General features: G+C 45.0%; 2 protein-coding genes across 2 annotated transcripts in view; one reads left to right on the top strand and one right to left on the bottom strand.

Moving 5' to 3' along the window:
* Window positions 1-580, bottom strand: part of FUCA1 (alpha-L-fucosidase 1) — a 157,071-nt gene extending 156,491 nt beyond the window's left edge. The window contains exon 1 of the mRNA XM_086955803.1: window positions 8-580. Coding sequence (XP_086811929.1) covers window positions 8-345 — 338 coding nt within the window. The 5' untranslated portion in view covers window positions 346-580. The remainder of the gene's footprint in view (window positions 1-7) is intronic.
* A 110-nt stretch (window positions 581-690) lies between these two features.
* Window positions 691-25,979, top strand: part of HMGCL (3-hydroxy-3-methylglutaryl-CoA lyase) — a 197,469-nt gene continuing 172,180 nt past the window's right edge. Inside the window, exon 1 of the mRNA XM_086955802.1 lies at window positions 691-926. Coding sequence (XP_086811928.1) covers window positions 804-926 — 123 coding nt within the window. The 5' untranslated portion in view covers window positions 691-803. The remainder of the gene's footprint in view (window positions 927-25,979) is intronic.

Here is a 25,979-nt window from a genome sequence, read left to right as displayed (position 1 = left end):
CACTCACTTGGCCCCTGCTGCCTCGAAAAGCTCAGCCCACTCGTCCGGGTCGAAGAACTCTGCGGTGAAGCCGGGTGCGAAGTCGGCGTACGTCGCACCTGGGGCATAGTTTTTTTTCATGAAGTTTACGTAATCAGCATTGTGCTCGCCTTCCCAATGCCACCAAAACCATTCGGAGCCGTAGGAAGGTACCGAGAAGACTCCCCAGTGCAGAAATATCCCGAACTTGGCCTCATCGTACCAGTCAGGCAATGGGCGCGCGTCCAGGGAATCCCAGTCGGGGGTGTACCGAGCCCAAAGTGTTGGGGCGGCAAGCAAGAAGAGCACATGAAAAAGTAGAGACATCTTGAGCGCTACTGACAAACAGGGCAATGGGTAGTGTAAGATATAGCACAGCGCTTCCGCCACACTTTAGAGCAACATCCGCACTGCGCACGCGCCTGTCAGATGTCTTAACTGTGAGCAAGAAACTGTGGTTGCTGCCAGGCAACGCTTTTTACTTCCGCCACACAAACCACTACGCACGCGCTTAGCGCTGGTCCCGAGGCATTTTCAGTGAAGGCTATTGCTTCACCGCCGTAACCTCACAAACCTCTAGCATGACACATATCAGCATCTCCACCAATGGCAAACTCTGGTCAATAGACGTAAAAAAGGGACTAATACTACGGGAATGGTTTCCAGTGTCCTAGAGTTTTGTGAACGTAACCTATCTAACGTGACCTATCTAAGATGGCTGCTCTTACAGCGCTCAGCTGAGTTTAATGCTCAAACACGTTTCCTAGTTTATTTCCAAGGCAAATATGGCTGCGGTGTTGCAAGATCTGCACAAAATGTCAACGCTGAGCAGAGGTCAGAGCGTTATATCTGCCCTATTAATGGGCCGAAGTGGTTTTTCCAAGGCTGTGGCACAGGGAATACGGCCGGTAAGTTCTCTTGCCGACCTTCGGTTTTGATTACAAAGCTTTACCAACGGAAGAGTATCCAGTCTGCCATTAGAGTTGGTACCGTTTTCAGATAAAAAAAAACGGCTATTTGTATACGTTTTGCTATTCCAAAAGAGCCAAGATCAAGTAGATGAGAGAGGATTTGCAAAACATTTCCGGTGTTCATTTACATACATGCCGACATTTTTGAGTAGGAAAGGGAGGGGTATTAAAAATAATTGGGAGAATGTTCCCTCCTCCCCCATTAATTTCTATTGAAGCAGAGGCAATATCAAGTGGGGGACAGCCAAAATAGAGCCATTTCTGGTTTAAACAAGCATTGAAAATGCAATATGTCTCGCCTTTGATTAAGTTAAAGCCATTTGCTTTGTTAATGGTATTGTATAGCAAAGCAAATGCCTTTAACGTAATCAAAGGCGAGGTATTGCATTTTTAATACTTTTTAGTCCCTTTAGAAGATATGAAATGCTAATAAAAACTCAGGGGTCCCCTGTCGACTTTCATTTTTCACTGATCTAAGCCATCCGACGCCCAAAGCACTGATGTAGCTGTCAAATGCATGGCACTTAAACTTTACAATTGGCACCACTAGCTGTGCACGTGTCCGCTCCCACAAGAGCTCTTTAGACAAGAGTGTGCGTTTGAAGGAGGAGATGATACGCGGCACCACCTGCAGGGAGATATTTATCCCAGCACTATCAGCAGAAAAGCGATCGCTGCTTTTCATTCGTCTTAGTCGTTTCTCAAGTTAACAGTTATTCCATTCTGTAGCGTGCGCCCCAAGCTGGGCCATCCCTGTATCAGCCCTTCATCTCCGGAGCTTGCAGTTTTTCAGAAGCAGCAGTATTTTGCTGTTATCAGCAAGATCTGTGCGGATACACGGAATCCCGCAATCACAGTTTGTTCACACAGCAACAGCATGCTTCCGGAATTATATATGGACACACGTGCAGTGATTTACGGGCCTTTGCTGTTTAGCCTATTCACATTTTTTATCTAGAAGTATTCGTTGGTTGGTGTTTCTTCCAATATCTCCGGCATTCGTCACCTATTGAACTAGCCTTATAGTTTCTAAAGACAAGTGTTACAGAAGGACCTGAAGTGTGTTATTAGTTATTTATTTATTTAAACTTTTACTGTGCACAGCTACCCACAGTGGGTTTCCCGGCGCTAGGGACAGACTGGAGAAGAAGATGTCAGAAACCAGCATACAGGTACCAACTACTTATGTGAACAACAGCGTTTTCAGTGCTCTACGAAAGCGAAGAAGACTAGTCTCTAATTTGAGGGCTGTGGGCAGGGCATTCCAATATTTGGGATCAAGATAGGAAAAGGAATGTCCCCCCCATCCTTGCCAGCTTAAATCTTGGTATAGAGAAATTACCAATTTACCAAGATCGTAAGGTACGTTTGGGCCTGTAAGGTTGCACCAGCTTTTGTAAGTATGTAGGTGCAATGCCATGCTTGATTCTAAACATGTAGCACAATGTCTTAAACTTTATGCGGCTAGAGATCTTCAACCAATGAAGATCACGCAAGGCAGATAATGCCGAAGTTCTTCTAGGAACATTATGAGGTTACACAGTAAAAAGATCATTTCATCAAAAAAGCACAGACAGTCATCTGTAAATAGAGGCCACAATAAAGACAAGCATAGATAAAAACAAGATCTCTACATTGTGCAAAGGGAGCCGTTTGTTTATAATTGCATCGCGCTTTCACTTTAAGTGAAAGCGCAATGCAAAAATAAACATGCATCTGCCTTAGCCACTTTTTTGATCTCATTCGGCTTTGGCAAATTAGAAGACATTGTCTCCCACCTCAAGTAAAAGATGCAATCCCGGTGGGTGGGGTCAAAAGTGGATAATCATAACACCCGGTTTTGCATAATTGGTGATGCAAATTGACGCACACCAATGCAAAACACGGGCGGAGCAGAAAGCGAGCTTCTGGAATCGTATCGATTCCAAGAAGCACTCGCAAGGCGAGAGGAGCGCATGTGCGCTGCTAACGCCAGGCGAGACCTAAAAATCGAGTCTCCTGCCTGAATTGGCATATACATAGCTACTAATATTTCAGATAGCTATGTCTGACATTTTAATAAATTCAGTGTAATTATGAGTGACATTCAACGATTATGAGTGACACTTTCTCAGGAGCAAAAATCAAGCAATGAAGTTGAGGGAAACTGAAAAATGTCCTAGTTAGCTTGTAGGAAAGTTTCAATTATATTAAAGTCGCAGAGGCGAGGATTATGCATTACTTTCTTCACTTTTTATTAACAGCACATTCAGAGATAAAGTAAAAAAAACACTAACAGATCCACAACTCCCATGAACCACAGGGAGTAACCACGGCCACCAATAGTCAAATCAGTTAACAGTCTGCAAGTCTATATAATCCAGATCATGCCTTAGTCCTTCCTCTTCTTCACTGAAGGAAATTAAGCACACTGGACCTCATTCCGTATTCGAACCCGAACCTAAGAGGGTATGGAAAGAACGTTAATAATCTCCCGCATAACTTATCGTCTACCACTCATGACATAACAGGTCAAGAGTGAGTAACTATTATGAAGATAAAATATGATGCGACTAACCTTACAAGTCTGATACATTAGGTGCTTCCCTACCAGCGTTATATAATAATTTACACAACATGCCTATCTGTTGAATTAAAAACAATCTTCCTAGAACCACAATACATAACACTATGCTGAGAACGAATATACCCAAAGTACTTCCCCGTTACTCACAGTAACTTCCAGAATAAACGTAGAGGTAAACCAAAAGCTCCCCCTGAGGAGGGCGGCATAGAGATAGCATGCTAGGGGGGAATAATCCTTGCCTCCGCGTCCTTAACAGAATTGAAACTTCCTTCATGCTAACTACAACATATTTCATTCTATGTCGGGACCGAAGGTGAGGATTTTACATTTTTAAAGCTTACTTATCACCAGTGCGGCTTCGTCATAGATTTGTTTTAAGTAGAACCTTTTAAAAGTGAAATCAGAGGACCAGTGACAGCCTTTGGAAGCCATAGCCCCCCTAGTTGAATGAACCCCAAACTCACTGGTATCGCTGCCAGCCTCAACATGACCCATCTCACCCACATGGCAATGGTCAGAGAGGAGACGGCCCTAAAAGGTTTTTTAATGGCAATCAACAACTGCTGTTCACCCTGGAGGTTGAACCTCCATTGTCATGTCTTCGTAGACTTCAGGCACCTGACCACATACAACTTAGTTGTCTCTGGGAAAGCTGGATAGGATACCAACCTGGTACTCATCTTCATTCTCCTTGAAATATTGAATGTAACCCCCTCCGGGGTGGGAATTCTAACAAACCGGTCTAATGCCCGCACATCAGAAGTTCTATTGCAAGAGATGAGGCAGAGCAACATTGCCAGTTTTGCTGATATTTCCTTCCTAGAAAGGTATTGGTTGTCCTGCCAGGATGACAACAAGCTTAGGACCAAGTTGACGTCCCAATGACCCGCTTAGTTGGGTTTGGGGGGATGGGAAATCCTGATACCCTGGAGGAGTTTACTTACCCAGGTGTGTTCCCCTACCGGGACATTATTTACCGGTGTATGTCCCGCAGAAATAGCCGACAATGAAGGAGTTGATGGTATAATATGGCAGACCCTTCTGGGAAAGTTCTGCGAAAAAGTTCACTATGTTGGTAACACTGGTGCCCACGGGATCCAAGTATCTCTCCACACACCAACAAACCCATCTCCTCCAAGCCAATCTATACCTGTTCGTGGTCCCTGCATCCCACGCCTGCTGTATCAGGAATTCTGCTCCCAGTCTAAGTCTGACGTCTTGCGAGCGTTACCAGATATCCTCCATGCCATGAGATGAAGATGGCTCTTGAGAACCAGGGGGTGTGGATGGCCCAGTGGACCCTTCAGGATCTCTGTAAATAATGGTAGATGACTTGGAGTGGCCCAAGCTAGCTCCAGGAGAGAAGGGAACCATGCTTGTGATCGCCATATTTAAGTGATCAGTATCAGCGAGGCTCTCTAGTTCCTGACTTGTGCTGCCATTCGCTGGATGGAGAGAAAGGAAGGGAAGGCATAGGCCTGTTCCGTTGAGCATTCCTGGAGGAATGCATCTACCGCTTCTGCCCCCGGATCCGGTCTCCAGCTGACATAGCAGGGAAGTTGTGTGTTCCACCTGGAGGCGAACAGGTCCACCTGGCAAGGACCCCAAAGTGCCATCAGTGTCTTAAAAACCTCTGGGTCGAGTTTCCAGTCGCTGGTGTCCCTCAGGTACCTGGAGTTCTAGTCCGCCACAGAGTGCAGTACCCCTGGAAGATACTCCGCTGCTAATTAAATTTGCTGCTGGAGTCGCTCGAGATTTTAGAGCAGGACGCCGCGCTGCTATGCCGCCACTTGACTGACTTAGTGAAGACATCCTGGTCTTGTCGTTTCCATTATTGTGGCTGCCTAGCGAATAAAGAAATCCAACAAAGCATGTGTTTTCCCAAAGATTATTGGACCAGAACATGAGCGTGACGTACCTAGGTTACTTGTTTGTTCACACCGTCGAGCCAGAGTTCTTACATTAAGAAGCTACCTTTCCGGCGGGCTTATGGAAATTGCCAACTCTCAATCGTCTAGCCTCTGGGATGACTTATATACCATTACAAAGGACAACAATAGGATCTAGACGTTTAGATCTCGAGCATTCACACTACTTTGCAGATAGGCAACATTTCTCTATTTGAGCTCCATTCCGGTCCCCTTATATATCTCCAACAGTTCAGCTAATCTACCATCATATCTCGATCTTGACAGTTCCACATTGCCTATTTTTTTTCTTTCCCATCCTTTGTGCCCTGAAGAAGATGATATGATACCCAGTGAATGGATGTCTCACCGAAATGCACGTTGGTGCTTGAATACAGTTCCTGTTAGCACCTTGGCTGCTTTGAGTTTTCCCCTCCTGTGCTGAGGATCAATACAAATGGGTGTGGTCATGACGAGCTCAACTCGTCATGAGCACATGAGCACCGTGCCTCATGACGAGCTGAGCTCGTCATGAGCACTGAAGGGGTTAAAAACTGCCTTATCATATTCAATCTCCATATATGGGAACTTGAATGTTTTAGCCCATTTCTAACATTTCTATTATGCTTTTCTTTCTACGTATGAGTGAGTGAGTGTCTGAGTATGATACTGTATGTATGCTGTGAGTGATGAATGAGTAAATGCGACCTGTTTTTGTTTGGAACAATTAATATATGATCTCTTAGTGTGATAAATCAATTTTCTACTAAATATATAAAAAAATATATAAAAAATTGTATACAGAAATCCCAAAAATAAAGTAATGTTTATATCAATTTTCTTGCCTTGAAGAGCATGGTTATTTCAGCACATTTAGAGTGGGTATAATTATCAATTGATGCATAGCATAGCCCAATCACATAGGTAGAGTTCTCATTTTTAGGTCTCGGCTATAACGCGCTGAAAGCGCGTTCTCGCCAGAGAACTATTGTCGGCGTCTCAGCAGTCTGAGAACACCGAAGTAAGACAAGACCTGGCCGCGTGCAGCGTTTTCCCATAGGATAACGTTGTGCGTGCGGCCAGGTCTTGTCTCCGCAGCATGCCAATGCAGGGCGGATCGCGACGTGCGCCTGCTGGAATGCAGAGGGAGTCTGCATACCAGCGCGCTGCGCTGATAACACACACATGGCTGCCCCTTCAAGCAGGCTTCTTTAAGTTGCAGGACGTGGTCACGTTCTCCTTTAATTTCCAGTAGGTAGCACTTTTACTTTTACCCTTAGCGCAATGGTGACAGCTTGTTATAGGATTTGTGCCCTGGAAAGGACACACACAGAGACTTGCCTGCGTTATACGTTCAGTACTGCGGCCTCAAGTCCTGCTGCGTCATAGAACCGCTGCTGGGCTCCTGTTCGTGCTGTTCTCCGGCCTGGCTTGATTCCCGGTGCTCTCTGCTCCAACTCCCCACCTCTGGTTGCTGGGTACTCGGCTGCCGCCATGGCAGTGGTAGAGCCTCTCGCTAGAAGTTCCCCGACGATGGCGTCCTCCTCGCCTACTCCTCTCACAACGACTCGGCATTACCCTGGTTCCCGCCGTCATCTCCAGGCTGAGTGATGCCCCTTTACACGGGACAGCTGTGCAGCAAAGAGCGATGGGTCCCTGGCCTCTCTCCGGTTAGTCACATGTTTGTGGATGAATCGCGGCTGCTCTATCTTGTGCGAGGCTGCTGACAATCCATGTGAAGTCCCAACCGAGTAGATTTTCAAGTGGTATAATTTAACCGCTTTTAAAAAAACACACAGAATTGAATTAAATAATACAAAAAGTAAACATAGGGATGCCTGAGAAAATACCAGTTTTATAATTGGCTCATATTGGGCTGAGCACCACCGGACCTGGAGTACCTTTAAAGGTAATCGGATTTAGTAAATACGCATTTAACTCTCATTCTGGTGCCTAAATTTGTCCATGTTTTCATGATTGTGTTATTGCCCACAGCACTGTTGGCACTCCCTCCTCTAATGAACACTGCCCTGTTCTGACCCTATAACGATCCCCTTCCATGGTGGTACTGCCTCCCTCTCTCGTCGTAAATCTACAGCAGGTAATGAGGGTGCACCCTGGCTGGGGATGTGTGTCTCTTTGCAATTCAGCTTGGCTGGGTTTAGGAATAAGGCATTGCAGGCTTGGTGGGTACCCTGCTCAGCAGTCCAGTTTCGCCTCTTCTTAGATTGTCCACCAGGATAGTACTGACTGCTACCATCCCGAAAAGTCAAACTGCAGATTACCAGCATCCCGACAGCAGTAAACTGCAGATGTCACCATCCTTAAGGCATTAAGCGCACTGACACCAGCAAGACCGCTCTTGCCCCATACTGCCGCGACTTGTGCAGGTTGTCAAATTCACTAGGGCTTGCAGTGCACTACCAGCACTCGCTCCATAATGGCGCCACCCTCATAGCATTCAGTTAAAAGTGGTTTAATTCTTCTACAAATCATCCGTACTCGCAGTCTACATCCTATAGAAGTCCCATACTCTGACTGCATGGACTGCAGAACGCTACCACACTTAAACACTCACTGCTGACCGGTGTCATCCAGTGGCCAGTCAGCACAGATCATCTTCATTGTAACAGGCTGGTGTAGACTTCCACCACACTGAAAGTATAGACTGTATAGTGAGAGCACCCTAAAACACTTGTTCACATTGCTGCAGGGTTCATGTATACAGCACCAGACTTGTATTTTAATACAATTGATTTTTAACCTAACAATGTCGTCTTTCTTAATCTCTAATATTTTATAGCACATAGAGCGAGCACTGCCATCTCTGGGTGCTCAGTAAATTGGTGCAGTTATTAAATATGTTTATTTTATCGACCTCCGAGGGATACAAAGCTGGGTTAATGCACCGCAAAGTAAAACGTAATTGACAAATCTTATTTTAAAACGACACCATTTCAATGTGGAATTATAAACTGTGGCCAAAGGACCTCTGGCGCTGGTGCCGATGAAAAAGGCCCCCGCCACCCCTCAGCCCCACCCCAGCCCCACGCTCTGCAGTGTGACCAGGGTCACCCATTTACAACAAGGTGACCTGTTTGCCAATAATGTCAGCTTCTGTCTCTTTTGATGCTACTTTCCATTTCCAACTCAAAACTGTGTTTAGTATCTGATGTTGATACTGATATTCAATCACAAACAAGTACACTGATATCTGGATGCAGTAATAGTAACAACTGATCACATAACTTGGGCAGGCAAGTGTGTGGCTCTGTCTGTCTGTATGCATGAGTGTGTGTGTGGCTCTGTCTGTCTGTGTGCGTGTGTGTGGCTCTGTCTGTGCGAGGCTCTGTCTGTCTGTGTGCGCGTGGGTGGCTCTGTCTGTCTGTGTGCGCGTGGGTGGCTCTGTCTGTCTGTGTGCGTGTGGGTGGCTCTGTCTGTCTGTGTGCGTGTGGGTGGCTCTGTCTGTCTGTGTGCGTGTGGGTGGCTCTGTCTGTGTGCGCTTGGGTGGCTCTGTCTGTGCGCGTGGGTGGCTCTGTCTGTCTGTGTGCGCGTGGGTGGCTCTGTCTGTCTGTGTGCGCGTGGGTGGCTCTGTCTATCTGTGTGCATGTGGGTGGCTCTGTCTGTCTCCGTGCGCTTGGGTGGCTCTGTCTGTCTGTGTGTGCGTGAGTGTCTCTGTGTGTGTGTGTGTGTGGGTGGCTTTGTCTGTGTAGGTGGCTCTGTGTGGGTGGCTCTGTGTGTGTGGGTGGCTCTATGTGAGTGGCTCTCTGTGGGCGGCTCTGTATGTGTGTGTGGGTGGCTCTGTGTGAGTGCAAATGCAATAGGTCTCGCATTTGCGAGCTTTAAAGCTATTGGCATTGTAAATGACAATGTCATTTATTTATGTTTTCAAAACAAAAACATAAATAAAAATAATTTCATGATAATGCCAATGGCTCTAACTTTAACAATGCCGAGACCATTGCATTGTAAATGCTTGTTGTATTTGGAGGCAGTAGTGCCAGATGTCCTTGGCCAGTTCTGCCAGGGCCCGAGTGTGGGTACCACCAAGCCGGTTGGTGTAATGCACCGCGGTCGTGTTGCTCATCCTCAGGAGTACACAGCATGATAAGCTGTCTCTCGTAAGTGATCGAATAGCAAACAATCCCTCCAGGAGTTCGAAATAATTGATGTGAAGGGATAGCTCCTCCTCCATCCATCTGCCTCCCATGGAGGTCGATTCACATCTGGCTCCCCAACCCAGGCGGTTGGTGTCAGATTCTATCACGAGATCCGGGCAGAAGCCGAAAATCGCACGGCTGTTCTATGCTTCCATGTGGTCGATTCACCACTGGATCTCCATCCTGGCCTCTAGAGTCAGCGTCACCAGCTCGGAGTAAGTGAGTCCCCTCCAAAGGTGAGCCACCTTCAGTCTCTTCAGAGCTCTGTAGTTGAGCAGTCCCGGGAAGATAGCCTGTATCGAGGACTATAACAAGCCAACAATCCTAGCTGGTTGACACAAAGATATTCTGTCCCTTTTGAAAACATTCTTCAGTTCTTTCTTGATCTTGGATATCTTATTGTGCGGCAGGCCCGCTGCTCTGGAGTCTATGCAGAAATCAAAAAATATCAGGTTCTGCTGTGGGGTCGGGTCCGACTTCTGTTGGTTGATAATGAACCTCAAGTTCTGGAGTAGAGATATGGTGGTGTTCAGGTGAGCCATCTGGAGATCTCTTGATTAATCCATCAGAAGGATGTCGTCCAAATAGATGATTAACCTAATGCCCAGTGTCCAGAAATACTCCTCCACTGGTTTGAGAAGTTTTGTAAAGCACCAGGGTGCTGACGACAGGCTGAATAGGAGAGTCTGAAATTCGAAGATTTGCCCCCTCCAGTCGAATTGGAGAAACCAGCAATGAGGAGGAAAGATGGGGACTGTCAGGTAGGCATCCTTGAGATCGAGATGCGCTAACCAGGTTTCCTGTAGAAGTAGGTCCCTGAGTAGATGGATCCCCTCCATCTTGAAGTGGTGATAGACCAGCCACTCGTTGAAAGACTAGAAGTTGAAAATCTTTTTGATGGACAACCGGGCCTTGTCAAGGGCAAGAACCTTCAGATAAACCTCCCCAACTCCTTGACCAAAGGTTCGCCTAAGAGGGTGCATTGAGCTATAGGACCTGCCTCCGAAGACGAAAGCTCCCCCAATTTGGGATCTATCTTTAATAGAAGGGAACAACAACGTTCCACAAAGAGGGCTCAGTTGGCTTTACCGAGGAGGCAGACCACCCTCTGCACCCAACCCGCTACATCGTCCGCGAGGAGAGGCTTCCCGGACTGTTTTGCTTGCTCTGCAAGTTTGATAATCTTCGTTAGCGGTCCCACCCCGTCCAAACGTTTGTCCTGGCATACCCTCCAGAATCGGTCGATCCAATTTTTGGGATCCCTCATATATTTGGCAAAAAAAGTACACAGCTTGAGATCAATCTCAGGGGTCGCTGTGACCTTATCCCCTAGTGATGGTCTGGGACACTCTGCTCGGAGGCCGTCCTTCACGTCCTTACTCATGGGTTGGCTGATCTTACTCGCCACATACTCTGTCGCCTTCCTCTCAGGGCGGTTGATAAATGCCCTCTGGGTCGAACATATCAGTATGGGCAGAGTCCCCCTCGTATGAATCTGAGTTGGCCGTGTGCAGGAAACAAAATCTGCCAGAGTCCTGGGCCTCATCAGATGATGCATCTTCGTCCTCCATGCCACCCTCCCCAAAGTCAGGGGACCCCTCCTCAGGGTCAAAGCCTGTTGCAACGTCGTCGCCCATTGTCCCGGTTATGTGTTCTTCTGGTTGGGTGCTTCCTTCAGCCTGGGCTCACTCTTATGGATGACTTCAGTCAGATGGCTAAAGCCTTCCAGGTGCCCCGCGTTATGCTTGCCAGCCTTGCGTGTCGGAACTGAAGTTACCCCACTAGGCCCAGCCTCCCCGCCCCCCAGGATTCCTGTTCCCTTGAAGACCTGGACCAACAGTTTGTCGACTCTCTCCTGCAGAGGGCAAGTGCTTCTGAAATAGCTCTGGAAAGGAGCTTCTCCACCTCTGCAGATTCAAGTGTGGGTGCATAGTCATTGTCCCGTTGGGACTGCAATACTAAGAGGGTGAGAGCACTATCACACCCTGTGAGAAATAGTAAGGGCAGCCCCCTTGCCAGTGCTCTGCGTCCAACAGTGTTTACACTAATGATCACAGTAATACTCTGTGATCATTACAGCAGCTTACAACTCTTACCACATACGTAGTGTCAGGCGAGGGTTGGTAGGGAAGCAGGCACTGAGCAGAAACGCTCTATTCCCCTCAGCACAACGCGACCACAGGAGCGCTGTTGAGCTGCGTGCAGCGCAAATGAAAGCGCTTGAAAGCACGAACATGTGCCACCTAGCGCACCCGAGCAGTATCAGGAGAAGCACTCGGGCAAAATGCCTACAGTGCGTAATAATGCGGGACAGTCGGGTGCTGCTGCTGAAAGCGTGCCCGTAGAACACAGTCTCAGAAGTACTCACAAAGAAACTACATGCCAGATAAAGCCCAAAAAACATAACCCAACTAGTCAGGAAAAAGGAATAAAAGCGACTGAACTGACGAGGAGCAGTGAAGAAAGAGGAAGGACTATGGCATGATCTGGATTATATAGACTCATAGACTGTTAACTGATTGGATTATTGGTGGCCATGGTTACTCTCTGTGGTTCATGGAAGTTGTGGTTCTGTTAGAGTTTTTTTACTTTATCTTTGAACTTGCTCCTAATAAAAGGTTAAGAAAGTAATGCATAATCCTCGCCTCTGGTCCTGACTTAGAAATATAAATATCAGAAATTACACCTATTTGAGCAACCAGAAACTCTAAGTTGTTAAACAGCTGCAAAGTATCAGCGCTGCTGGGAAATTCCATCTCTAACTGGCTCTGCGTGAGAGTGTGATTGCACAGAAGTAGCACACCTAACTGCTCCCACCCACTCTTCTAGTGATCTCAGGAGGATAAAATATTTAAAAAATGGTAGTGGTCAGAAAATACAGACAATTACAGCTTGTATGAAAGCGGCTATAGTTAGTGGAGCTCTGTAATACTCTGCAGACCAATGGTTTATTACATTTCAGTGTTTTCTTAAATGGCCTGAAAAGTGCCCAAGTGCATTTTAGCTTGCTGCACAGAACTATAAAAAGTTTGCAAATAAAATAAATACAGTCAAAAAAAGTATTGTAATATTTTCGGGAATTATTGGTTCCAAATAAAACATTAATGTGAGGAAGGGCAATACAACAAGTATTGTATTGTAATTGAATTTATATAGCGCTTACTACCCTCAACTATGTATCAAATCGCGTTTTCGGCGAGTAGTCCACTACTCCGGATACCATAAAGGATTAGTGGTGAATAAGTATAGTGAAAATATCAAAGTAATTTGTGTGGTGGATATATTAGTCAGTTATTTGTTTTGAGAAGGATAGTGGAGGGATAGAAGAGGGGGAAAAAGGTCTGCATTTATTTAGCGCTTACTACCCCTGATAGGGTGTTGAAGTACTTTTTCGGTGAGTAGCACGCTACTTCAGAACCCATAAAGGATTAGTGGTGAATCAGTATAGTGAAATATGAAAGTAATTTGAGTGGTGGATATGTTAGTCAGTTATTTGGATTAACAAGGATAGCGAAGGGGTGAAAGAGGTAAAAAGGTTTGCATTTATATAGCACTTGCTACCACTGATGTGGTGTTGAAGTGCTTTTGTGGCGAGTAGCATGTTGCTCCGGAACCCATAAAGGATTAGTGGTGAATTAGTATAGTGAAATATGAAATTAATTTTAGTGGGGGCCATGTTAGTCGGTTATTTGGATTGCAAATGATAGTGGAGAGATAAATGGGAAGGGTTTAGAATTTTCTTTGTGTTTTTTGTTTTGGAGCTCCTAGCATTAGGAGGAGGCTTGGGATGAGTAAAAGGGAGGAGGAGGTGTGTCATGTTCAGGCAAAAAGTAAACAAAGAGCAACTGATGGCGCTGTGGTCTGTGTTTAATGATGCCCACACTTCTTTCCTAGTGACAACACTGAAGAGAGAATAGAATATTCCCACAGCACCTTGAAGAAGTGAAAGATTTAAAAGTAATAATAATAGCTTAGAAGCAGACAGACAATAAGTAACACACGCAAAAGGGAAGCGGGCTGTCAGGAAACTGCAGAGAATATACATGCCTTGCATTGGGGAGTCAATCCAAGCAGAGATTTTGAATACTGTACTGTAGGAATGAAACGTCAGTGTAGCATCTTCTAGCTCTGAGAACCCGTCTTTGAGAACTGAAAGTCCATATTTTACTCTTGCTTTTGATCTGAAAATAAGGAAATTAACCACTCCATTATAAATTAGTTGGGGGATAACATTGTCTTAACTGTATACATGAAATTTCCATAGAATACTTTAGTAGTTAATAATGTGACAGCAGAGCTACAGCCATATCGTTTCTTGTTGGGATAATCTTTTCCTCCATGTCCTTAATAAAATTGAAAATTCTTGGTCACAAATGTTAAAAATGTTTTGATTCTATGGCAGGACTAGAGGCTTCAGATTATGCATCTTAAAAGTTTATCAACAATCATATAACAGGAATTACTTACTGGTTTATGATAGGAATCCTTGATAATAGAATCAGATGATCAATCAGCCATTTAGATAATTTCCTCTAAGCAAGCACCCACTGCTAAGATTTTGAGGGCATGGCGCCTGTAACAGTGTGGGCCCTGAAAATGGAGACATCCATTGCAGCTTTGGCTTAGAGATACTTCAACCACATGCTAAGGTAGGGCAAGATACAGGCATGTAGGGATAAAGCAAATAAATGAGTACCTGAACATCAGGAGTCCTCCTGAGTGGTGCTACGACTTTCTCATATTCGCTTAGACAGAGGACCACATACCATTTGCAATCCCCGGGCAGAGGGGGGAAAAACTGCTTGTTTGGTGGTTAATTTGGTATGTTTGGTAATGAGGAAAGTTATGCCATCTACCTACCAGGTCAAGGGCTAGAACTTCTGAGACACGTTTACAGGAAACCTGGCAAAGCGGAAGGGTTAACTTGGCAGACAGTTGTTTCTCGATAAGAGGGAGCTGTCTTGCCAAGATTGCAGAAACTTAAGCACCAAGGAAACATCCCATAAGCTTGACTATCTAGGTTGTGATGTCGCATAGAACAGGTGTTCACGGGTGTCTATTAGCCACCGGAAGGTGACCCGCTGATATGGCTGATCTATATTAGTTTACTGACTGTTCCGTAAGAAAGGTTTCAGAAACTAGTGATGCCAAAAAATGTATGACATAAACTACATCCATTGCCACAGGATCCAAACCCCGTTCAAAGCACCAGCATGACCATCTTTTCCAAGCTGCCTGGTATATTGTGTGGGTAAAGTCTGCCCAAGCTTTTTCAGTGAGGTCAAAAGCCTGTCCCGAAAGGCCTGGCACTTGCGAACATCTCCCGAATGTCTCCATGCAATCAGTTTTAACTGATGGAGCAGGACAAGAAGATGTTGGTGCCCCAGATGGCCCAAGAGAAAGGTGGCGAAAAATGGTAGGAGGAGGGGACAGTCGCAAGACAGCTCCTGGAGAAGGGGAAACCACATCTGTGTTCACCAGAGGGGAGTAACTAGGACCAACCCTGGTACCTATTGTCTAACCGGAGAGCTACTCAGAAGATCATAGAAAATGGGTGGGGCGGAGGCATAATTCAGTCCTGTCCACATCTGTGAGAATAAATCTGGTACATGTGGTAAAGGGTCTGATCTCCAACTGAAAAAGAATGGTAATTGGTTAGTCAGTTGCAATGCAAAATGAACCGTCAGACACAGACCCTACAGTTGCATTATCTTGGAGTTCCAGTTGGCAACTGTATTCTGTTTGTCTGGAAGGTGAACTGCCATCAAGATCTGATGTTGTAGGCATTACTTCCAGAAGTATTTGGCATCTTTACCAGCAGAAGTGAATGTGTACCACCCAAGCAATTAATGTACTGTACTGCTGAAACACTGTCCATCTTAAGTGGTATACACTAGTGGACATGACTGGGAGCTGAGGATCGAAAAGCAAATGAACCTGCGAGCAAATCGAGACAATTTATGTGTACGGATAGTTTGCACTGAGACCATCCGTCACCAGTGGTCAAGGTGCCACAACAAGCTCCCTAGCTGTGTCGACTGCCACAGAATTCAATCACCAAGTCTGGAACTAGACACAAGGTGGCCCTCCTATTCCATGTGTACATCTGATAGAGCCACCATTGAAGTTTGTGGTGAACTTTGGATGTCCGTGGAATTTTGTCTGAGTAAGAAAGTCATTTTGTTAAATGAGAAATGTTGAGCCGTTGGAGAGCCCAGTAGTGGAGAGGACCGGGAAAGATCACCTGAATAGAAGACTCCAAAAGGCCAACCAGTTTTGAAAGCCAACAAAGGGTTACCGTTTGCTTTGACAATGATTTGTGTATCTCCTTCTGTATTGCTTGGATCTTCTAAAGAGGTAGGGCAACAGTGGCTGAGATTGAATTGTCTGGAAAGTCCAGAAAAAGCATTTGCTGGGATGAAACAAGTCGAATTTCTCATAATTGATGGCAAAGCCCAGAGCCTTGAGAAGAGAGATTGTGTGGGAAGGATGGTGCTTGACTGTGTCCCGAGACAACAGGAAATCATGTAAATAGACTTCGGGCCCTGAGGTGTTCCACCACTGCTTTGAGCAGTTTGGTTATCACCACGGGGCAGAGGAAACACCGAAGGGCATTGCACAAAATTCACAACAGTTGCTCTGCCCTTGGAACTGTAAAAATTGACGGTGTGGAGGAAAAATAGGGACTGTCAAACAGGCGTCTTTCAGGTTGAGACATGCCATAAAATTGCCTTCTTATAAAAGGTCTCTCAGTAAAGGATTCCCCTCCATCTTGAAATGATGGTAGTGGATCCAAGTGTTGAAGTACTTGAGATTGATCACAAGACTGAAGCCGCCGCCTTTTTTGTCATCAAGGAAAATATTGCTCATAAACATGGCACAATCGCTTTCTTTGGGAGAAGGCGATTGATTTCTTGAACAGTAAATATTTATTTTGGAAGAGGGAAGTGGAGTTGTTTGGGAGGAGAGTTTGAATTAAGGGTTGCATAAAACTCCAATCAAAAACCTTCCTCGTATGTTATGATCCTCCAATTGTGTGCAAAGAGACACATTCAGTGCCCAGCTTCAGGATGGGAAGAAGGGCTTTGGCCTACCATGGAAATTGGAATTGGTAGGATCTCTGTTGGATTGGCTGCGAGGGAACCTTGTTTGGTTTTGTTCTATGTCAGGAACGGAGGCTTCGGATTGTGCTATTTTCAAGTTGATCCACTGCATTCAATGCAACATCCACAACTGGTTTATGATAAAATACTTTGAAAGTGGAATCAGAGGACCAATCCATCGCAGTCATAATGTCCACCAAACTAACACCAGTGGAAAAAGCTATGCAGGCCTCATGTACTGAATGAGGCCCAAAAAAAGAAACCACATTCACAGCTTCGGCCAACAGCCATTTAACCATACGTACCAAAGTAGCCAAAGAGACTGGGCAGAAAGGTTTCTGCAAAGAAATAAACAATTGACCTGTAAAATCATTTCATAACTCACAAGTGCAATCTTCATAACACTTCAGGCACCTAACAACACACACTTTCTGGTGATGTGGAAAAGCAGGATAACTAATACATGTAGAACTAGTTTTAATATTCCTAGAAATAGTAAAAGACACACCCGAAGAAGTAAATGCTCTACCTGCCAAATCCAAGGCCCGCACATCCGAGACATTTCTTTAAAAAATGAGGCCTAAAAGGAGAGTGAGCTTTGCCAGCATTTGCTTGTGTGAAAGACTCGCATTAGCTGGCCAATCTCTAATAAAGTGTTAAACCACATCAGCGTCCCACACTGTGGAATATTTCGGTGGAGGAGGGCAAACCATCCTAATACCTCTTTACATACAGGTTAAAGGATGTTCACCTACCGGTTTACCATTCAGATGAGGTTGTCCAGCTGAAATAGCTGAAAGGAAGTTTTTCGCTGTCATTTAAGCTAGACCTTGACAAGCAATATCTGACAGAAAATTCACAATAATATGGATTCCGATCCCACAGGATCCACATTCCGCTCACCACACCAACATACCCATCTACGTCAGGCAGTTTCATAGCCTTTGTGCATAGAGGGAGCCCGAGATGGCGGCAAGAAAACAAGAAGAACATTGCGTCCTGCCAAACCTCTGGCACTTGCCAGTGTCTCCTGAAAGTCTCCAAGCCATGAGGGACAAGAGCCCCTGAGTCACTAATGGATGTGGAAGGCCTGCCAGGTCCTAAAGTAGATCAGGAGCTGTGAGAAATCGCACCAGAGGAGCGCAAGATAACCATATAGCCACTGGAAACCACAACTGTGCTTTCCAACAAGAGGTTACTAGGACTAACTGCTGTCTGTCGACTCATTTGTGCAAGCGCTTTCTGAATCATGGCGAACGGGGGAAATGCATATAGCAGACCCGTTGACCAGGATTGGAGAAAGGCATCTGAAATGATCGCCTGCGGATCTGGTCTCCAACTTTAAAAGAGTGGGTTGCGTATTCAGGTGGGACACAAACAGATCGATCATGTAAGTACCCCAATGCCGATTCAGTATCTGAAAACCTTAGCATGAAGCCTCCAGTCTCCGGAATTGTGGAGGAACCGAGAATTCCAGTCTGCTATCACAATGGACCTGTCCGGAATGTATTCTGCTCTTACTGATATATGATGTTGAAGGCATTAATGCCAAAAGGCCTTGGCGATCGCCACCAAGAGAAGGGATCTCATCCCACCCAACCGGTTATTGTACTGGACAACCTATACGTTGTCCATCCTCAAAAGGATGCAACAACTCGCCTTGCATGGCGATAGAGTACAAACTACAAAGGAACCCACCAGCAGTTCTAGACAATTGATATAAAGTTCCTCCATACGCCATCTGCCTCCCATCTCCACAGAGCCGCAATGGGTTCTCCAATCCCACTGATTGGCATCCGATTTGATTATCATCTCTGGAATCAAGGCACAAATGGCTGATGGCGCGGGTTTACCAGCTTGTGTTATTTCTAAAACATCATACTTACCTGGGCCCATAAAACATTCACACAATAAGCTGGCAAAACCCTGCGCTGAGGTTCAGGACTTTATCTGACTTGTATTTATGAATTTACCTATACACTTTTTTCCTTACCAAACCATAATACCTTAATTTCCTCTGGTCGATGAATCAGGTTTTTAGAATAATAGGCATAAAAGTAACATTTACTCTTATTTCTTTGAATGACCAAAGACTCGGGAGAGTTTTAAAACTTTATCTATGCAGTATTTTGTGGGTCAAGTACCAATACATGTCAATTAATGACTTTTCAAGAAGGAAGATAATGATCAAATCAAAAATCTTAAGAGACTTTGTAAAATTTCTAGACATTGGTGCCTGGGAAGGGTGAGCAAGGGAAACGGTACAAAGACATACCACACAGATTTATATTTACCTAGAATGGTGTGATGACCAACCCCTGGCCAAGGGCTAGAAAGAATAGGGCTCCCGACTAATCAGAAGCCAACAGGTCAGGACAGGATAGGTAACCTCCGCTAAGTGCAACACCAGCGTCACACCCCTCTCTGCAGCTAATCTCATTCCCCTTCTAGATGGACAAAGTCTTCTCCTTCCGCAATCTCCCAGTTCTTCTTTCAGAGTGCTCGACCAGCCCTCTGAGCTCTGTGGCATCCTCGATCTCGTTCAGCATCCGTTGGGTCAGAGACAAGTCTATGACAAGTCAGACAATCTAACTGACTAAGCCTACCTTAGTTATACCATTTTTCAGGGTATGTACCACCCCCCAATGTTTCAATATTTGTGTATTCCCTTCATTTGATTGGCAGTGGAATGGGGAGAGGTCATCACACCATACTAATATGAAGTCATTTTTCTTTAGTTTAATTGTTCCCGCCCTTAAATTTACTTTCTCATTCTTTTAATCCACCCAGCAACATTCATTTTTACTTTTAATACAATGTATTTTTTATTTGAACACATCTTCTTCCCCTCTCCGGGTCAAGAGGTAAAGTTCTCAGGTGCATCGCTGGTAAGATGGGACTTGGCATCCTTTCAATGCCACCGCTCAAGGTCTTGCAGTGTTCCCAGCACATGCGCAGAAAATTCTCAAAATGGGAATTCAAGTCACCCTTCAGGCCCAAATACGAGCTAATAATAAAGTCAAAGAAGACACTTTAGAATACGAAAATAAATGAATGCACTGTATACCACTTATTTCTACTCTTATCCCATTATTTTATTTTAACTATTGCATTAGCAGATTAGCATAACACACGAGGTTTAGTTCAAGCAAAAGCATATGCATTAGCATTTGAGTTTCAAAGCAGCCATTTTAGGCACTACTGCGCGGCAGCAAACAATTCCCACCAAAAGCAAAGGACGTCATACTACGTAGATGCAGTAGACGCATGTGCAGAAGAGTTCCCGCTTTTTCAGCAGCCATTTTAAGACACACAGATTACTTGTTAATAAAGCACATTGTAAAGCTCCCCCATGATACTGAAATGTCATGTGGTGCAATTATTAGTATTTACAAAAAATGTTGGTTAATTTGTTACATGTTATTTTGAGAGGATTGATTACAAGCAAGTTTCTTTACCTATGAAACCTTGCTCCATCATAGCTCTGCCATTCTAGGCATCCATAAGTTCCAACCACCAAGACATATCTCTCTTGGCATCCTCCAACAGCATTACCTGTACCGAGTATGTTAATCCTCTGCAAAGAAGCAATATCTTTAAACGCTGAAGGGCCCAATAGTGAAGGTTCCCTGAAAATGCTGCCTGAATGGAGGAAGCTAATGTTGCAGGGATTCTGCACAAACGCAGAACTATGTGCAGGATTATGGGACCTTAGTGTATAGGGACTGGGTCTTCCTATCACCTTAGTACCCACAAGCCTCAAGTTGCTCAAATTTTGCAAGCCAATAGGGCAAATCCTCTCTATTCTAAGGACGTTTGTCTATCACTGAATTAATCATGACCAGACTTATAACAAGACCACCACCATGGCCTGGTGACCGAGGAGGAGCTCCAGCCGGAGCCACTTGAATATTACGTGACATAAACTGTATGACACTTCTGTGTATATCAATACAAAATGTATGTAATTGACGTAGCTCTGCGAGTGTAACACCAAGATAATTTGGATGAGGTCTAAAACCAGCCAATACGGGCCATGTGGCTACATCGACAGATAGCGGTCCTAAAGGGACCTCAGATACAGGGTGAGGAAGGGCGCCATTAAACCAAATAGTGTGCTCCCAGGCCGTCAATGGAACTTTAAGTAATCGATAAGGGCAGTAGTTTTACAGAACCGCAGCTGGTGTATATTCATGAAAGAAATGATCTTTACCATCCACTGCGGGAAATGTAACCCAAGAGAAAAAACCTCAAAGCGGTAAGCCGCGTCTGCCTCGACAAAAAAATTAGATAAGCCCCCGCAACAGGGACTCCTCGTTCAGACAGAGAGAACCGTAGCGCAAAACTGGGTCTAACAGAGAATCTAAGCCGTTTAAAATTCAAACTTGAAAAACCTATAAACCTACAAATATAAGAGGCTGAGCACCCTCACCACGTACGCATCTGGAAACGGTGAGAAGGTACAGTTGACAAGCGCAAGCGCTACTCAAGGGTCTTGTGAATAAGTACCAGAGCACAGTTGGTGTCGCCATGTTGCATGGATTCTGCACAAACACAGAACTATGCTCCGAATAATGGGACCTTAGTGTACAGGGACAGGGTCTTCCTATCACCGTAGCACCCACGAGCCAAGGACCGACTAGCTATAGTGTCTCACCTGCTCTCCTACGCACTCACAGAGAAGCAAATGATTAGACACCCCAGAACACAACACTCCCATATCTCTCGGGAATCACGGTAACAAGACACACCCTTTCGCTCGCACTCTTGTACTTGTCCATAATAAGATCTGACAGTGACACAAAGCAGTTCAAAATATTTATTTTAACTAACGTGCCAAAACATGCAGTATACGTGCCACGACAAGCAGGAAAATGCATAGTACAAATATAGTCCGCATAGCAGCTCGTCCATAAATCATGAAGGGAGATGCTATCATAAGGACAGTGGAGCCTATCCTCCCTCCCCTTGGTGAGAAGCTGTATTATTATATATTGGAAGATCTCTGGGCTTTGTCAGTAGACCCCATACCTTAGCCTATAGATGGTAGATCTACATCAAAGGTGCTGTCCTGCTCATCTCCCTGGAAAGGTCGCTTTCCAAGTGTGTCACACCTAATTCGTGTACCCCACTAAAAACCAAAGTACATTGTCCAAACAACAGTTTCATCAGTATGTTTTGCCTAAGAGCTAAGGTACGGGCCAGAACAACATAACAAGGGGCATTGTTGTTCAACCTTGCACCTAATATTCAGTCAAAATCATAGGAACATGCAAAGTGTGAACACAGCGATGAGTTCTCATGTGAAAGCAGTCATTGAAATGTTGCAAAAATAAAGTTGTGTAGTAATGTGCGCAAAAGCAGCAGGCAAGCTGCAATGCACTCTTGCTAAGTTAGTGAAAAACGACAATGTCCCTATGGGCCACGTGGCACCCTCCCCTTGGCCTGGTCATTAGCTCTACGCTAAGGCTAAAACAAACAATAAGCAGAGGCAAATCGTCTGAGTGGTAATCCAATTAGGATGGACATGAAGCTGGATCAAACTTTCATGTATTGCAAGACGGAAAAAAATTCGCCAATTGGACACTCTAAAACCCATCCATTCATATATAGTCTTTGGAGACTGAAATGCGGTGGGAAAAGCGGAAATCCATGTACTCCAGAATGTTGTCTGTTCCTTCCATAGTAAAGAGGGATGCCATCCAGTTTAGTAGATCGAACGAGCGCACATGCTCCTCATATCCAGACGCTGTCTGGAGCAAGCCAGGACAACCTGCGCCAACTTCAATGAAACTCCGGTGTATGAGGTGCTGCACACTGGCACAGGTACTCAAGTCTGCCATTGGTCCAAACAGAGGATCACACAACAGACGCCAACCCTTCGGCATGTGGCTGATCATGGGCCTTTTTATCGGACCCAATAGCAGATTGTAATCCAGAGCACTGTGTGTGGTATTGGAGAGGCAGACATCCAGGGCCCATTGAGAAGAGCACCGGAGGCAGTGGAACAAAGGTTGCTCGCAGGTGAAGTGGGCATAATGAAGGGTCAGCCAGTAGTCAATGGCAAAGGATGTCACTGGCATAGAACCAAAAAGCTGCCACATTTGATCACGGTACAGCTGCAACTGTACCAGGTTTGGAAGAACCATAAATCAAGCATCCATTGCGAAGCAATAGGAAGAGAACAAGCACACCACAAATCAACAGGAGCACCAAGGAAAAACCTCCAAAGGCGCTGGAAAAAATAGAATGGATAAAGGCTGGTATTACACCAAAAATAGCCTGGAAGGAAGAAACAAGGCCAGATCCCACGAGTTTAAAAAAGTGGGCAAGGCCATCTGTATCAGAAGCATTAAATATTTGGTGTATTAATTCTCCAAAATGTAGTGGGGGATTCATGTTTAGCAGCAAGTGTATCTCACTTGCGGTTCTCGCCACCTGCAATTCGAAGGTCTCTCGAGCTGATGTGAGAGCCACTTCTTGTTGAAACAATAGTGCTTTGAGTCTGCTTGGTTTATTGAAATCTGTTTTCAAGGTTGGAATGGAAGGCAAAAACGAGCCATCTACAGTCCCATGCGGAGGTGGAAACAGGACATTGCTGCAACATGTAACACGTTGTGAAACTGTTACTGTATATGGGATACAAGCCCCTAAGCTGCAGCAGTCGTGGTTATTTAAAATAAAAAAACTACCATTAGAAGCAATGTTAATGCAGGCATAATATCTGGGACTGGTATACCTTTAAAAAAACACGCCAGTTTAGGGGCCGAAACGTTATAGGCGCTGTGCGATGTAACTTGTTTACAGCCTACCACAAATTATGGTCTTGTGAAAAAGTGGTGTTTTATCCTGAATCAGGAAAAACACGTGAAGCGTTAGAGTATTGCTTGGACTCCACGGGGCAGGACTGAGAGGAAACCAAGTAGGTTTGAAAGCAAGACGAGCAGAAGCCGCAAGCAACGGACACTTGCCGTCTTGGAACTCCCGCTGCCCATGAAGCAATACTCTAACGCTTCACGTGTTTTTCCTGATTCAGGATAAAACACCACTTTTTCACAAGACCATAATTTGTGGTCTTTATATTGGACGAGGGCTGGACGCGCCTTAGCGTGTGCGGACCACCCCGTTCAAAAACACGGTCCTGAAGAAAACCAATAGAATCTTTTTGAAATGGTTGAAACATGTAGACCTAAATTTTAAAACCACACATAGCACACTACGCTATTTTTAGATATACCACACGTTTTGAGACACCACAGCCTTCCTAAGTAGGCACTGGTGCCACACGATAATTTTTAATAGGGACAAATCACTCAAGAATAAAGTCTTTGCAGTGAGTAGCTTTGTCCCTTTTTAACACACTTTTCACAATTTTTTCTCACATATAAAAAAAACAAAAGAACCCGCTCCACTGTAACCAGGTGTCGCAGCACACCCCATAGGCATTCAGCTTATGGGGTGGGACCCCGATGATGAAGCATGTCACCAACTAGGTTGGTGAGTGAGGGGTCTTCTCAAAAAGACAATTTTTGTCCGGTTCAAGGTTGGGACACTTATTGCTAACCTAAGCCTTATGCTTCAGATACAGAGGAAATCCCTACACTGTATACCTTGCATCTAGGGGGTACTCCTCCATTGTTGTTAAAAGGATGCAGGATCTCAGTACGGGTGCCTTTCAACCCAAGTACTCTGACCGATGCAAGATAAGATGGACCAAATTCTCTTTTGTTCACCAGTTTCTCTTGTACCAGATCTCTGACTTTAGGTAGCCAGCCAGAAACAGGAATTAGCACAGCTGGATCCGTGGAAGTAGGCACACGGGCTTTTGCTTGTGAATCACAAGCTGTTTGTAGATCCTGTAACACAGCACAATGGATATCTCTGTCAAAAGTTGTGGCAGCCGCCACAACGTCTAGACCATCAAGGTCTGGTACAATAATTTTAATGCCAAAGAGCATTTTGTATGGGGTGTGCCCACCCAGAGATCTTCTTGGGAGATTATTTAGTAAACGTTTCACTCCATAGAGATGAGTCAGCCAACCCTTGCCAGTACCTAAGACTCTAGCTGTCAAAGATTGCTTTAAGTCACGGTTCATTCGCTCCACAACTGAATTGCCCTCAGGGCATTATGGAGACAAATATTGCACCTACATCCCCAGTGACTACATCGAATCCCGGTAAACCTTAGAGGCAAACGCTGGACCTTGGTCAGAATGGAAGGTGCCACAGGCTAACGCCCAGACAAAGACACTCAAATCTTTAATGACAATTCTAGTGTCAGCACTACGTTGCGGCCAAACCCAAAGGAATCTAGTGCACAAATCCACTGCTACCAAGATATATTTGAAAGCAGTGTCAGAAGTCAAAGGACCACAGTGATCAAGATAGATGCAACCAGACGGTTGATTTGAAATGTAAAGTTGAGTATTTTGTGGACAGGCAACAGTAGAAGGCTTAATCTGTTGACAAATGTCACAAGAAAGAACATATTTACGCATCTGCTGATATTAACCACGCCACCAGGAACATTGCTGTGAAAGAGACACTGTCGCTGTCACTCCGGCATGCTCAGAGGCTATGCCTTCATGAGCGGCAATGATCAAAGAAAGCCTGCGGTCCTTGTTGGGAATCATCCGATCCCCGACGGACGATATAGTTGCAAATGGGACTTGATCAGAAGACATGTGGTATGTACAACATGAAGGAAAACCTTAAGGAAGTGCTGTTTCCTCCCTCGTTTCAGCGATAGCCGCCAGAATTTCATCATCAATTTTAGTCATGGACCTAGTGACTGCTGCTACTGAACAGGTGGCTATAGGAGATTTAGCTGCTTCATCAGCCAGGGTATTACCATCAGCGTGTCCAACACGCTGATGAGCCAAAGTATAGATTACATGCATGAGTGGCAAACGTTCCTTAAGAGCGGCCACCCCAACCCCAAGTGTTTTATGCTTAATCACGCTACCTTTAGAATCACGAAAATCATTGTGTGTCTAAAAGAACAATTTGTCATTGAAGGATTGTGCACAGTGAAAAGAATCACATACTATAAGCGTAAGAACCTCTGGATCAGCAAATTCAAGAGCCAAAACCAAAGCACGTAGCTCTGCCAATTGAGCCGTACAATCACCAAGAGACTGTGTGTGCACCAAGGAGGACTTAAAATCCCCATCAAAAATCTTCCCTGCCACAGTTGCACAGGTTGCCGGTTAAGTATGTTTAGAACCTACTGCCAGTTGCGCAGAACCGTCAAT

Source organism: Lissotriton vulgaris, chromosome 2_1 (assembly GCF_964263255.1).
Source record: "Lissotriton vulgaris chromosome 2_1, aLisVul1.2, whole genome shotgun sequence".
NCBI lineage: Eukaryota > Metazoa > Chordata > Amphibia > Caudata > Salamandridae > Lissotriton > Lissotriton vulgaris.
Note: the sequence above shows the minus strand (reverse complement) of the source record. Positions and strands in the feature narration are given on the sequence as shown.